This window comes from Poecilia formosa, unplaced genomic scaffold, assembly GCF_000485575.1.
Source record: "Poecilia formosa unplaced genomic scaffold, Poecilia_formosa-5.1.2 Scaffold765, whole genome shotgun sequence".
Classification (NCBI taxonomy): Eukaryota; Metazoa; Chordata; class Actinopteri; order Cyprinodontiformes; family Poeciliidae; genus Poecilia; species Poecilia formosa.
In genome coordinates, this window is record NW_006800704.1 from 2,940 (window position 1) to 17,901 (window position 14,962).

The window sequence follows — 14,962 nt, forward strand, 5'->3', positions numbered from 1 at the left end:
TCGAGATAATAAGTCGGGATCTCGAGATAATAAGTCGGGATCTCGGGATCTCGAGATAATAAGTCGGGATCTCGAGATAATAAGTCGGGATAATAAGTCGGGATCTCGAGATAATAAGTCGGGATCTCGAGATAATAAGTCGGGATCTCGGGATCTCGAGATAATAAGTCGGGATCTCGAGATAATAAGTCGGGATAATAAGTCGGGATCTCGAGATAATAAGTCGGGATCTCGCGATAATAAGTCGGGATCTCGCGATAATAAGTCGGGATCTCGAGATCTCGACTTAGTTTCTCGGGATCTCGCGATAATAAGTCGGGATTTCTTTCCTTTTTTGTTTTTCTCCATGTCCCCTTAGGGGCTCCGTAGAAATGCCTTGCTGCTGAAATGTGCTATACAAATAAAATTTGATTGATTGATTGATTGATTGATTGATTGATTGATTGATTGATTGATTTATGTATTTATTTATTAGGGTAGGCCATATTTGTTATATGCTGTTAACAAACAGCATATAACAAATATGGTATCGACATCAAATCTATTCAAACCTGAAAAAGCTAGAACAGGCTGCTTCCAAACAAATATAAAAGGAAAATAATTCTGAAGTTTTCAAATTTGTAGATACAAGTGGAAAAAGGAGTATAAGATCAAAATGTCTATAAGTCTGGTTAATTTGGGATTCTAAATGATGACGTTATATGAATGTAAATATCAATATAAAATGACTCCTAAACTGTAAATGCTAAAGAGCACTTCTAATCTATCACACTTCTAATTTATGACATAAATATAGAGTGAAATGTTCCCAGCAAGGACCTAACCAACATTTTATCACACTGTTTATATTTGCCACCAAGTTATTGTGCAATACTTTTAGTTGTAAGTTCTTAAAATAATAAAGTAAATTGACAGAGAATAATATTATTATCTAGTAAAATAAAATGCCTGACAAATATTAAAATAAAAATTGGGTTCTTCGTCAGAGGTCATCATATTATGCAAATTATTAATTTTGAGGTTTTTGAATAGCAAGTAAGAGGCCACAACAAATATATTTTTCAAGATTAAGGGGGAAAAAACCGATATTACCAAATCAGGTAAAAGGAAATATGTTTTATTAGTGTATCAAATGTGCTGCTTTCAAGTATCTTCGTATCTGCCACTGTCAGCTGCTTTGGTGTCATGGAAAGGGTTGAAAACCCTAAAATGTTCGGCCAATTTTACTATATATCTCTATATTCGGGTTTAGTAATGAATAGATAACTCAGTTTTATAAGTTAGCTTCTTTACAAAGACTTATTTTTATTTTGTGGTTGTATTTTCCCTCTCATTCATAACGTGAAATTCTGACACACAAAGGTCGTACTGCACTTGAACACAGCAGAAATCAAGCTAACATTGTGTTAGCTTTTCCTGTTCTGTAGTGCTATGAGTTGAGGAAGACTTAAGCCAGGTAAGATCAGTTATTAATGAGAAATATCGCCTTTTAACCACACAGTGAATCATTGTTAAACATTTCAATTAACACACAGGAGTTAGATGTTTCATATTTGTCATAGATATCGATACGCTATGGAAGATATTTATGTCGTAGCCAGCTAGCTTCCCTACAGCAACTAGCCTGTAGTTTAAAGGCTCACAGTCACAAAACAAAAACAAAAAAATGCGGAATTTAAATGTTATGGTTTAATAAGTGGGCTTCCGTTTTCATTGCTATGTCAAATTTGATCTTGAAGTTGAGAATACAAGTTAATTTAGACCTCAATAAAGGTTATCAAGTGAACTAGGTGTATTGTAAAGTTTAGTAACCCCTGCAGAAACAACTTTCTTTTTAAATTCTTTAAAGGAAAAGCAGGGAAAAAGTTAACAAATCAGGCCTAATTAATTTAACTTTGATACTTTTGACTATATACAACGCTGAATTTAAATTTGGGTCCTAAAATTGAACATAACGTGCATTAAAACAGAACATTTGTTTTGGCGTAAACCTGTTTGAATCTTATCACCTGTGTTTCTTTGTTCAGTGCTGGGAATGCAGCCACCTCTGCCACCTGAGGCTGTCAGAGAGCTGGTGAGCTCCTGTCTGCACAGAGACCCCGTAGCAGCAGACCTACGCTGCAGCCTGTTTGTGGCTGCTGCACAGAGCTACAAGAGGGACTCTTTGCTCAGACCCTTCCCTCCTCGCTACATAAGTGGTGACATTAAGGACTTTGAAGGCCTGGTAAGAGCTTTACAAACAATGAAACGCTCATGTAGTTGCTGGTTTGTCCTAAATGTTAACGTTCATCTTTAAAAAATTGATTTAATCTTTAGTCAGAGGTGAGCAGAGTACCCAAAAATTGTACTCAAGTAAGAGTTAAAAGTGCAGTGTAGTAAAAATACTAGGTAAATTATTTCCAAAAAGTTACTCAAGTAAATGTAATTGAGTAAATGTAACTAGTTACTACCAGGAAAACAGAAAAAGTTAATACTGCCATAAATAAATTCATAACATTTTTAATTCATTAATTAATGGGATCTAATTTTAAATGCTGCAATTTCAGTTTATTTACATTAGGAATACCTACACACATTATAGAGATGACGGTACTTTATGCAAACACTTGGTGGCAGTAATGTGCTACTAATGTTGCTATTTTGGTCTGTCAGTCTCCTTGCACATGAATACCAAACAACTTTAAAGAAACTGTTTTGTTTTTGCACATTGAAACAACGTATGTACCAACTAGGTAAAATGAACAACAGTTTATTGCACTAACATCTGCACCCCTATCTTAATAAACATTATGTTATAGTATGCAGCATAGTGAAATGCTAATAAAATAACACTGAACTACTCATTTTAGTAATTTTATTTAGTGAAGAAAAAATAGTGGCACTTCTGGTGTCACCTGCCACAGCTTAGTAGTGGCAGCTTCCAGCTTCAGTGACATGCCACGGCTTCTGTGTCATGTTGCATATAGAATATGAATCATTTTATTTCAAACAAATAAATATAAAACCCCCCAGAATATATACATATACATACAGCTGCCACTGATTTGGTGTCAGATGCCACAGCTTTTGTATGTATATGTATTCTATTTTTATTTTTATTTGTTCGAAATCATGTTATTTTTATTTGTTTGAAATCACGTTATACATATTCAGTATTCAATCTGACACAGAAGCCGTGTCACCAAAGCTGGAAGCTGCCTCTACTGAGCTGCAGCAGGTCCACCGGCAGCCGCGGCAGGTGATACCGGAAGTGCCATTCTAGCTGCCACGGCCACGTTTTGAGCTTTTGTGTTAATATGCTAAAGAATGTTTGTTTTGTTCTTCAGTTGGCAGATGTGAACTCTCTGCCTGGTGTGAGAGATTTGGTGCGGTTAAGGCCCAGAGAAGGAGATCATCATCTGGCCCTCGTACACTGGATTCTTTCCTCAAAGAGCTTCGCTGTGAAGACGCTGCAAAAAGATGAGGTACAGGGCTGTAATTACACATAAACACGCATCATATTCTATTTTCCCACTTGTATTCATCCTGTGTCATATTTGATCTGTAGCACGCCAAACTCTGCAAGCTGACAGAAAACGAGGGGGTTTCTGTACCGGTACCAGACTTCCTGTTTGAGCTGGAGTACCCTGATCACTTTAACACTCGGTTTGAGAAGATGAGAGAAGGACGAGAAGTTTTCTACGCATTCCACGGGAGCCGCTTGGAGAACTTTCATTCAATCATTCACAACGGGCTGCACTGTCACCTCAACAAGGTCTGATCTTTAAAAATAAAAAATACTACACGCGTCTAGGAATGCAACAATTCGTCAAAAGATTACAGTTTTTTAAATTTTGTTAAATTTTGATTTGCTATTTAGCACGACGGCAGGAGGATTTTTTTTTCCACAAATGAGTTGTCGATGAATAGAAAAAAAGTAGTAATGGAGTAAATTTCTGTCAAAAAATTTCAGAAATTTTCTGCTTAGAACAAGGACATTTTAGAGTTTGAAGAGTTGTAAATTTGCTAGGAAATCTCAGAAATTTGCTAGAAAAATCTGGGAAATTTCTGAATTTTTTACTCTGAAATTTCTGAACTTTATCTAAATTCTTTTTTTTCTGGCAAATTTTCAACTTTTCAAGCTGAAAAAGGTCAATCATCAAATTTTTGATGATTAGCTTTTTTTTCTAGCAAACTTTCAACTTTTCAAACACAGAAAGTTTTCAGATTTTTGAGCTTAATCTAAAAATTTCTAATATTTTTTCTGGAAATTTACTCCTCTATACTAAAGGCCTTTATACGCCATCATAAACTAGAATCAAAGGGAATTTTACATAAAAGTCGGTTTCAATTTAAACTCACTTTTCAATTTTCAAAAGTTAAAGTGAAACATTTTATTTCTCATCACTTTAAAAAAATCATACTTCAAAAGTGGTGTTTTTTAATTGTATTATATTTTATTAAAAGAAAGAACTGAATTGCTCATTATAAGTTAATTTTCTCATATATTTATTTTACAAGCTGAAGTAGCAACAAGAAGGGGAAAATTTACTCAATCATCAGAATAATCGATAGATTACTACAGTCCCACACATTTATCTTTTGAAACAATTTATTCCTGATGTGCAACCTGATGTGATGCGTGCAGAACTCTGTGTTTGGAGAGGGGACGTACCTCACCAGCGACCTCAGCATGGCCGTCCTCTACAGTCCCCACAGCAGCGGCTGGCGTGAGAGCATCCTGGGTCCTCAGCTCAGCTGTGTTGCCTTGTGTGAAATCATAGATCATCCAGACGTTAAATGCCAAGTGAAGAAAAAAGGTGCGTCTAGCTTTGTGACTCCCAAAACATGGATTAAATCAGTGGTTTCCAAACATTTTCTGCCCCCCCCCCTATGGATTACAAATGGCTGTGTGAGAGAGGGTGGGGGGGGAATCCACTTTTTTGGGGGCAAAATGAATGTACGTAGCTGAACATAGACGACAACATCGGTAGCCTACAAGCTACTTGTTAAGCTTAAGGTGCTGTATTGATATTAGCTAGTCATCTTTTAGCTAACATTACCTGCATCCAACAGCTTTACTCAACTCAGTCGGTTAGTTTGGAGGGAAAAACTGTTAAAAGTTTCGGTAACACTTTATTTGAAGGGGGTGAATAAGACTGTCATGACACCGTCATAAACATGGCATAACACCTGTCATGTTTATAAATATTCATGAATAAGCCTTCATGAATATTTATGACTGTTGTCATAAAGCGTCATACGGTAAATTACGACACTTTTAATACAAAATTGACATTATTCAAAATGTCTTTGTTATGACAACTTGACATTAACCAGGAAATCATTACTGTTTAAACTTTACCTTTAATAATATAAAGATACCTAATTTTTAAAGTGCAATCAGTAATTCTTTTATAACAAATTTATATCAATAATGATTTCTTGGTTAATGTCAAGTTGTCATAACAAAGACATTTTGAATAATGTCAATTTTATATTAAAAGTGTCATAATTTACCGAATGACGCTTTATGACAACAGTCATAAATATTCATGAAGGCTTATTCATGTTCATGACATGTGTTATGTCATGTTTATGAAAGTGTCATGACAGTCTTATTCACCCCCCTTCAAATAAAGTGTTGCTGTTTTGCTGCCATGATTCTAACACACACCTGCGTAGCTCTGCCCAGCAGCAGCAGGTCTCCTTCGCTGCAGCACAGGTGTAAACCCAGCGCCAGTGTTGTAGCGCTCATGTTGCGTTTAAAGGCGGCTCGGAAAAACAGGTTACCACATGTTAACGGCTTAAACAGCTTTAAATACTGATCAAAGTGACAGAGGACACAGATATGGGAAGTGTGGAAGCCCCTACTGTATCATATTGACATAGGAATAACAGAGAGTTGGCCATTCTAAGGTAAAAACCCAGCGCATACAGCGTTCATGTTTTTTTTTTGTTTTTTTTTTCATCCAGACGGCTTCCCGCAATGGCACGGCGCCCTCCCTAGGGGGCGCGCCCCACAGTTTGGAAACCTCTGGATTAAATCATGAAAAGCTGTTTCTTGACTTACTGTTAGCTCAGCCTGTCGCAGCAAACAGTACATCAATTGATAGTGTGATAAATTAAAACATGCTTGATAATTTTCTTTTACATGATTTGTTGCTTTTCTCTTTTCTCTACCAAAAACTGGATGTCGATAAGCTTCAGTCTGATGCATTAGACTCGACTCAGCATTTTTTTGAAGGACAGTTTTGTGTACAGAGACTTCATTTGTTGCTTCATTTCTTTAGTTTATTTATTTTGGATATTTAAAATGTCTTCCAGTTCCGGTGTTAAATGTTCATTACAAATGAAAGTTTATTGATCTTTAAGAATGTGTTCTCAAAGATCATTGGTCATCCAGAGTGCAGTTTTTCAGAGGTAGAGGTAGATTATCTACCTCAGCAAAGGTCTAAATATCAACCACTGTCCTCTTTTGGTTTCCTCTGAGAGGTTTGACCAACAGACCAGCCCAGCAATTCATGTCTGCACATTTGCAATTAACAACAGTTACCCCACTTTTGCAAACTCTGCGACTTTTTTTTCTATAATTAGTGGCATTTCAGACAAAAAAATTGGCAGTGCAAAAACTCGGAATCAGCAGGTCAGGATTTTTGAAGATCTGTGATCGGAGATCGGCCAAAAAACTGCAATCGGTGCACTTCAAGCAGCAGTAACTTTGCTAATGGCTGCTTGCTATTTGTTTGCCATTTCAGATTCTGATGCCATCGACAGGCAGCGCTCACGAGCCAAGAACAGCGAAGGGGGCGACGTTCCGCAGAAATACTTTATAGTCACCAACAATCAGCTTCTACGAGTCAAGTATCTGCTTGTGTATTCTCAGGGGAAACACCTGGCCAGGTAAGAGGTTCAGATCTCAATTCCAGTAAGATGTGCAGAAATCTACTTTAACTCATCTGAAATAATCAAAATGAATAGAGTAAGACATCATTCACCACTGTTTCTTGTTTGTTTTTCGTCAGGCATTCCCGCAGCAGGTCGTGGCTCCTCAGACACCATTTTGCCATTATGATGAGTCTCTATCTCCTGCTCCTCATTTTCATCGGTGCCTTTAACTCCACCTCGTTCGTATCTTTCTGGAACAGACTATTCAGGTGACCGGACAGCATTAGGGACGCCTCAGCTGCTTATTATCTGCAGTGCCTTTTCTGATCAGATGCCGAGTTGCAGACCTGAGCTATGATTATGTTTTATGCACCTTTTAACTCTACTCCTCTACTGTAAAAATGCTCTTGTTTACTGTTATCCAGGATCTTTTAAATTGCAGTTATAGCACCCTGTTCTGTATTAATCCTGTTGAGGCTGCTCTGTATTTTAATAAAGGTCTGCAATGTTTTAACTGTAATTTCTGTGGTTTAATGAATAATTTAAAGATTCTATTTTGAAACTTAAAAACTGGACATTTGCATTTATCTTCAATAAAAACATTGCATAGACTAAGTTTGAATGGTGTTGCTTCTACATTTGCCAAATTGCTGCAAGAAAGGACATTTGTATAGAACAGAAAGACATTTAAGTATTGCTAAATTATTCTGAAGTCTGAGTAAGGACATAGTTGGTAGTTTTTTATTACACGGTGTCACCGTATCCTTAAAATTTTATATAAAATTATGGCCTTAAAATGTCTTAAATTATTTTTTAAAAATTTATTTAAATACATTATTCAGAGGTCTTACAATTTGTTGTCATGCTAAGAAAATAAAAAATATATAAAATTATGAGAATAAAGTCAGAGTATTGCAAGAATAAAGTAGTACGAAAATAAAGTCATATGAGAATGTCAATAAAATCGTATTATGAGAATAATCATAATATGACTATTCTTGCAATTCTATTTTTTCTAAAATTATGACTTTCTACATGACTTTTTGTTCTATCATTTTGATTTTATTCTCGAAATAATCGATAATTACTTCTCTAAATAGTTATATAGAATATGACTATCCTCCGCGTGACTTTTTTCCAATTATTATGAATATGTTCTTGTATTATTTTGACTTTATTATCGTACGACTTTATTCTCATAATAGTATCACTTTCTCATAATTTTGGAATTTTATTCTGGTAATTTTTGCTTTTTATTTTTCATCAGTGTAGCTATACTGCGTCGTAAATCTCGCATACTGTTGCCTTTCTAAAATAATGGCCAGAGTCGGCTTTTATTCTTTACTTTTGTTAAAAAAAAAAGGTGGGTGACGTAATTGATTTCTTTTTTTTCTCTCGCGGGACTTTTCTGTCACGCGCACATCTTCGTTGCGATCGAAGACGGCTGCGACACCCGCTAATTCCTTGCTAGCTAGTTAGCTAGCTAAATTATTTTACATCTTTCATGGGTAAGTGTAAATTTAAAATATATAAATATATGTACATATATTGTACATTTGTTGCGATAAAAATCTTATATTTCATTCATTATGATTTATGAAGGTCTTAAAAAGTCTTAAGTTTGAGTCGGTGAAACCCTGTATTGTCTGGTTTTGTGTTGCGTTCAAATGCTAACATGGGTCACTCATTAATTACAGCTGGCACACAGACGGTGCTGCGCTATCAGGTGTTTTGTGTCAGTAAAAAAAGTGAGACTGATAAGTGGGATTGATATCGGAGGCGGCCCGCTTTGATGGCAGGTCTCTTCGCCCTAATAGCTGATAAAATGATACGCATTAACAGAAGCTAATCAGCTAGATAAAGAAAAAAAAGCTGATTTCTGCAAACAATAATAAGATAAATCTGAGTTTAAAAAAAACTGTTTTGTTGGCTTATTTCTCATTTCGTGGCTTTATTTTTTTTAAATCCCTACTAAATACTGGATGATAATATGAAATCAACAGACGAAAGTGTGTGCCCAGTTAAATGAAGATGAAAGCAAGTGCAGGCCTTTGTTTTGGCTTTAAAGCTAATTCCTTATTGCGAAATCCTTCAGATAAAACTTCCTCTCTCCTGCAGAAGCTGCTCACTTTTGAAGGCCAGAGAACAAATACCCATTGTTGGTCCACACTTCAGTCCCTTTCCTCATTATTGCTGCCTCATAAACCATCTGTTATTCAATAACTACAACCTGTGAGGGGGGCAGCCATGGTAGAGGGGACTTGCTTTTGATCTTAACTATAACTGTCTAAAACAAAATGGGAAACGCTAGATCAATCGATTTACTTTAGTTTGTTTCTAAACCTGCATAACATTGTTATTGTTTGACTCTAAGTTTTAATTCTCCATTTATTCAAGGTTCACTTGTCTTTGGAAACAAAGGAAGCAGAAGCAAGGGTGTAAATGTCTCTCTTCTGCTTGTTTGCGACACAATATATCAGATTATTATGGTTAGCAGGGGTAGAGTCATCAAAAATTGTACCCAAGTGAGAGTACTATAACATATTTTTACTCAAGTAAAAGTAAAAAATTGTTCAAATAAGAGTAAAAAAAAGTATTTGGTAAAAGGGCTGCTCAAGTAATGAATAACTGATATTGTTTGAAAGTTACATATCAGACAGACCAAAATATAAAGTTATGTAGAAAATGTTGTATTTTAAAAACCAAAATGAAAACAACTCATATCAATAAGAAAATTACAAACTAACAAAAGAATCATTTGTCCAAATCTGGTTCCTTCAATATATAACTTATGAAGCTTTTAAAAAAACTGCAGGTGTGTCTGGTGAATTTTTGGTTGAAACATGCTCATTTACCACTCAGTAAAATTACTTATAGTGGATAGAGGATCCAGAAAGAACTGGGTAGTATTTCTATTTTGTAATAATTACACAAAATGTCTTTATTCATATTGTTCCATTATCTGACTGTGAAAGCCTTAGAAAACCCTGTCATTGTTATAAACATGTGACTTTAAGATGTTTAAAAGGCAAGTTTTTGATATTAATAAAAAGTCCTTATGCATCTTATCCTTTACAATTCAGCAAACAAAATCAATATTCTGCAATAAGCTGGTTGTATTATTTAGGCCTGTCACAATCACATATTTTGCTAGATGATAAATTGTCCCTGAAATTATTGCAATAAACGATAATATTGTTGTTTTAAGATCATTTTCAAGTAACATAATAGTAATAACAGCATTCTCAAAGATCAATAAACTTTAAATTCTAATTAATATTTAAACACTGAACTGTAAGACATTTGAAATACCCAAAAATAAATAAAGAAAACAACAGAAACAATTAATAAAATGAATCATGAAGTCTCTGTAAGCAAACTTATCTGTCCAAAAAGGGACAGTTGAGACCAAAGCACCAGACTGAAGACTTTTATCATTCAGTTTTTGGTAAAGAAGAGAGAGAAATGAGAAAAACTATAAATCAAGCAAATGAAAATTACTGAGTTTCTTTAAATTGATCATCCGATTAATTGTTTTATTGTTTATTGTGACAGGCCTAGTATTGGTATGCACAAACTTTGCACAACTTAAAGTGTAAGTTATGCTTTTTTTAATTTAAAAACAAAATCCAGCCTTAGATAATTAGACTCCATTAACATAGTACATAGGGCTGAAGAACATACCACAATTGATAAAAGCATTTCATATCAGTCAATATCAATATTGATTTTTTTTTGTTATAAATATCTGAAATACTGCTAAACTGGTGACAGATTTTCCTATTTTATCCACAGTTTTCACACCCAGCTGTTTATTTTTGAGCAGTTATGAGGCACAGCTGGGCCAGTTTCTCAACAGGCTGTTGCTAGGTAACCATAGAATGAGTGAGTTGCTAGGTAACCATAGAATGAGTGCCTTAGTTGATTCCACAAACCTCTCTTAAAGTCAGTGAAGTTTATTGAACTGCACAGTACATTTTCAACATGCAACACAAAGGGTAAACAGGAAGTCAAACTCTGAGTACTGTAAATCCAGGATGACCAATTAAACCAGACAGTTGAGTATCTCTTGGATGTTTATTTAGAAAAAATTTACACAAAGTTTATTTTACAAACTGCCAGATTACATATTTACAGCTTACATCATAAAATAAGATCGCATAAAGTATTTTCAAGCTACCGACATTAGGAAAATAGCTGCCATTTTTTCCCATTTTGCTACATTATTCTGTGGTTTCCATCAAATCCTTGTGTTTTGTGGGTTTACAGCCGTGGGTTTGGGTGTAAACAGTCCGGCACCAAACACACTAAATTCCCCTCGGTGTTGTTCTATAGAGAATAAAGCACAACAGGCATGTTTTAATAAAACAATAATTAAATACAGGTTTATGTTGTTGCTTGGGGTGCACCGATTGCAGTTTTCTGGAAGCTCACTGATGACCAGTTAGGCCTGTCGCAATAAGCAATTTATCAATTAATCACATGATAAATTAAAACAAGCGGAATAATTTCTATTTGCATGATTTATTGTTTTTCTACCAAAAACTTCACAGGCTAAATGTGCTAAATGTTACTAAGTATTGCAAGAAAGTTGCTCAGTTGATAACAGTTGGGTGACTATGGTTAACTGCAATGTAGATCTTATCTACACTGCAAAAACACAAAATCTTACTAAGTAATTTTGGTCTAGTTTCTGGAGGAAATATCTTAGTACAATTTAAATAAGAGAAAAACTAACTTCGAGTAACTTTTCAGTAAGATGTAGAGCAGGGGTCCCCAAACTTTTTCCTGTGAGGGCCACATAACTTTTCCCTTCTCTGCTGGGGGGCTGGAGTCAGTTTGTAACAGAAAAAGTGTGACGATTGCAGGAGTGCCTAAATGTAAAAATGTATTGTCTTCCAGAAAGCACACACCCAAAATTTGAGTCATTACAGGTCAATTTAATATCACATTTATTACGGTTGAAAAAGAAAAAGTTGCCAAGTTTAGATTTAACTGAACTGATTACGGTAGTTTCCGAACGGTAACTGTAACAGTAAAGGTGCTGATCCTTTGGTGTCTGCTACTAGCATGTGCTAAATGAAAATGGGCGCTTTCCTCTGCTTCTTCTTCTTCTTTAGATTTCAACAGCAGCTTGCATCCATTATTGTTGCACTACTGCCATCTACTGGATCCTAATATCTATACCTCAAATTCTCATAATGATCCCAGTATTATTATTAAAAAAAAATAAAAATAAAATAAAATCTTTTTCCCCTCAATACTATTTAACTGATCAACAACATTCTCAAATTTCAATTCCCTATTAAAACCTAATTCCATTTTAATGGGCAATTTTGACTTCCAATGATTCACTTCCTGCTAAAGATCCCCCTGCTTGTAGTCCAGAAAATATGGTATATGAAAAAAAAATCTGAATGCTCTTTAGTATTGTTCAGAGGGCCGGACCAAATGTGGAGGCGGGCTGTATCCGGCCCGTGGGCCGTAGTTTGGGGACCACTGATGTAGAGGCTTGTTTAAATAATTCCGTATTATTGATAAAAATACACTTGTTCCATTGGCAGATTATTTCACTATAAGAAGACATTGTTACAAATTATTACAATGTTATGAATTAATTTATCTGCCAGTGAAACTAGTGTATTTTCATCAATAATAAGGAAATAAGGTAAAAATGATTTACTTTAAACAAGCCTCTATATCTTACTGAAAAGGTACTTGAAGTTAGTTTTTCTCTTATTTAAATTGTACTAAGATATTTCCTCTAGAAAGTACACCAAAATTACTTGGTAAGGTTTTGTGTTTTTGCAGTGTAGATAAGATCGGCTTCAAGTATCTTTTGATCACTGATTTCCCAAACTTCAGGAAATCGGTGCTGATTTATCGGTGCAACCCTGGTTGCTGCTGCTGTTCTGGTGTTGACTCACCTGTACGTCACTGCTGCAGGCGGGATGAGCTCTCAGGTGATTGTGCACACACCTGCCGAAGCGGTGCAGGCAGGCGGAATCGGACGCGGCGCAGCTTTGGGGGCAGGACGGACCCTTCAGCACGATGCAGCTTGAGCAGGTAGTGTGCTGGCAGGAACCCTGACATTCCTTCTTGTCCAGAGATGCAAACCTGCAGAAACAGGAATTAGGAAAACGGTTTTAAACCAGAAACCTGACGATAAATAAGAAGTTAATGTGGATTTTTGTGTGGTCACCTGGCGGAGCAGATTGCAGAAGGATTGGCCTGACAGAACTCCTTGGTGCAATCTGGGCTGCAGCTCTCTGGGTTGAGGGTTTCAATCACTGAAAAAAATAAAATATTAATAATCTGTTGGGTTCTGTACAGCCAAACATGAAAAGCGCCTCTCGCAGGATGCCTGACATCAGGCCGTATCAGTGGCGGTGACACTTCTTTTCATCATGGACAGATAAGAGGGACAATTATGTAAGCGGAAACCTTTTGGATCAAAGGAACCGTTGGCTGCGCTAACAGTCTCACAGCTCTTAAACGCGGTTTACCATATTGGCTCCGTTCCCATTGCAAACCCTAACAGAGATCAAATGCATCAGAGTGTGCAGCAGAATGGCGCCATGTTTCTGTTTCTACTGTTTCTATCCATTTCCATCTAAGATAAACTCTTGTGTTTTCATTGGGGGGCAGCAGAAGAAGAAGTGTGCATATTTTGGTACTGATCCAATATCAAATACTGGGTCACTACCAATACTTATTATTATCAAACTTCTGATATTTATATGTTGTGGTGGTTTTTTCTTTCAATTATTATTTTTATCAAACAGCACAGAATTTAGACAAAGTTTCTACTAAACACTTTAATCACACATTTACATGATTTGTGTAAATTATTTGTAAATAAAATGCAAAAAATTATCATTGCAACAATTTTTTTTCAGGTAAAGTTGAGGAGCTATGATGAAAAAATAAAACAAAATTTCAAGAAAGAATCTGAGACTAAAGTATTGATCTATCACATTAGTATTGATCTGATACTGATACTGACTTGATATCGATATTATTGATATTTTGGATTGATCCGCTCAGCTCTGCTCAAATGCATGTAAAGCAAAATTTCAAAATAACAAATTTTGCTGGATGATAAATTGTCCCAGAAGTTATTGTCATAAACAATAATGTAATATTGTTGTTTTGAGACAATTTTCAAGTTTGTTGCAGACACAACAAATAAAACTATTTATAAAGTCTCTGTAAACAAAGTTGTCCCTGAAAAAACGACCCAGTTGAGACCAAAACACCAGACTGGAGACTTTTACCATCCAGATTTTAGTAGAAACAATAAATGATGCAAGTTGAAAGTTTTTAGCTTGTTTTAATTTATTATGCGATTAAATGATTTATTGCGAACTAGAATAATGCTAAATCAATACAGTTGAACCTGTTTTTTTAATATATATTTTGATTAAATATTAAAGAGTTTCCATGTTGAGCTCACCTGCCTTACAGATGCCTTTAGTTTCTGCGTTTGGTTTGTCAGCCACAGCCTCCTGAGAAACACACACCAGCCCCTCATCACACTTCCCCAGGTAGTCCCAGTTCCCGCCACAGCTCTCCCCCTCCGTCCGGGCGCACACGGGGCAGCAGCCGCAGACGCCCGTCGTCACGCCGCCTTTGCACTGGAGCCTCAGCGCCCGCCTGGAGGAGCAGTGGATCCGCTCACAGGGCGGGCAGTTCAGGATCTGGAGCTGCTGGCCGTCCGCGGGCTGGGCGCCCTCTGACCCCAACACCCCCAACAGGACACACAGAAGGAGGAGCGTCCACATGCTTAGGGTCGTACTGGTGTGATCATGAGTGGAGGAAGAGTTTGTGCTTTTATAATCATGACGATCACAGCAGCAAGGCGAGGCGATGGGTAGACGTAAAGAGGGCGTTTCTGCAACGCAGACACTGATTAGCTAGTTCCAGGAGCAGAAGTTGGTAATGCTTAATTTGAAGAGGGGTTCATGACACCGTCATTAACCTGACATAACACCTTTCATGAAAATGAAAGAGTCTTCATGAATGTTTATAATGTTAGTCATGAAGTGTCATTTGGAAAATAATGAGACTTTTTATGCAAAGTTGACCCTTTATT

General features: G+C 36.2%; 2 protein-coding genes across 2 annotated transcripts; one reads left to right on the forward strand and one right to left on the reverse strand.

The window, feature by feature from the left end:
- The first annotated feature begins 1,275 nt into the window (after window positions 1-1,275).
- On the forward strand, window positions 1,276-7,387 carry parp16 (poly (ADP-ribose) polymerase family, member 16). Its single transcript, XM_007543107.2, has 7 exons — window positions 1,276-1,456; window positions 2,028-2,224; window positions 3,327-3,464; window positions 3,548-3,754; window positions 4,628-4,799; window positions 6,738-6,882; window positions 7,005-7,387. Exons 2-7 carry the CDS (start codon window positions 2,036-2,038, stop codon window positions 7,138-7,140), a joined length of 987 nt encoding a protein of 328 aa, XP_007543169.1. The 5' UTR covers window positions 1,276-1,456; window positions 2,028-2,035; the 3' UTR covers window positions 7,141-7,387.
- A 3,348-nt stretch (window positions 7,388-10,735) lies between these two features.
- Window positions 10,736-14,950, reverse strand: LOC107834785 (insulin-like growth factor-binding protein 7). Its single transcript, XM_016666669.1, has 4 exons — window positions 14,324-14,950; window positions 13,070-13,157; window positions 12,795-12,984; window positions 10,736-11,196 (listed from the first exon to the last, which is right to left on the reverse strand). The coding sequence occupies exons 1-4, from the start codon at window positions 14,649-14,651 to the stop codon at window positions 11,131-11,133; spliced, it is 672 nt and encodes a 223-aa protein (XP_016522155.1). The 5' UTR covers window positions 14,652-14,950; the 3' UTR covers window positions 10,736-11,130.
- Between the last annotated feature and the right edge of the window lie 12 nt (window positions 14,951-14,962).

Bases quoted from the DNA above. Each gene is read 5' to 3' on its own strand.
- parp16 (XM_007543107.2), top strand. From the start codon at position 2,036: ATGCAGCCACCTCTGCCACCTGAGGCTGTCAGAGAGCTGGTGAGCTCC. The intron at 2,225-3,326 runs GTAAGAGCTTTA...TTTGTTCTTCAG, and splicing joins TTAAGGACTTTGAAGGCCTG to TTGGCAGATGTGAACTCTCT. The intron at 6,883-7,004 runs GTAAGAGGTTCA...GTTTTTCGTCAG, and splicing joins CAGGGGAAACACCTGGCCAG to GCATTCCCGCAGCAGGTCGT.
- LOC107834785 (XM_016666669.1), bottom strand. From the start codon at position 14,651: ATGTGGACGCTCCTCCTTCTGTGTGTCCTGTTGGGGGTGTTGGGGTCA. The intron at 13,158-14,323 runs GTGAGCTCAACA...TATTTTTTTCAG, and splicing joins TAAAGGCATCTGTAAGGCAG to TGATTGAAACCCTCAACCCA. The intron at 12,985-13,069 runs GTGACCACACAA...CTGTTTCTGCAG, and splicing joins TCTGCAATCTGCTCCGCCAG to GTTTGCATCTCTGGACAAGA.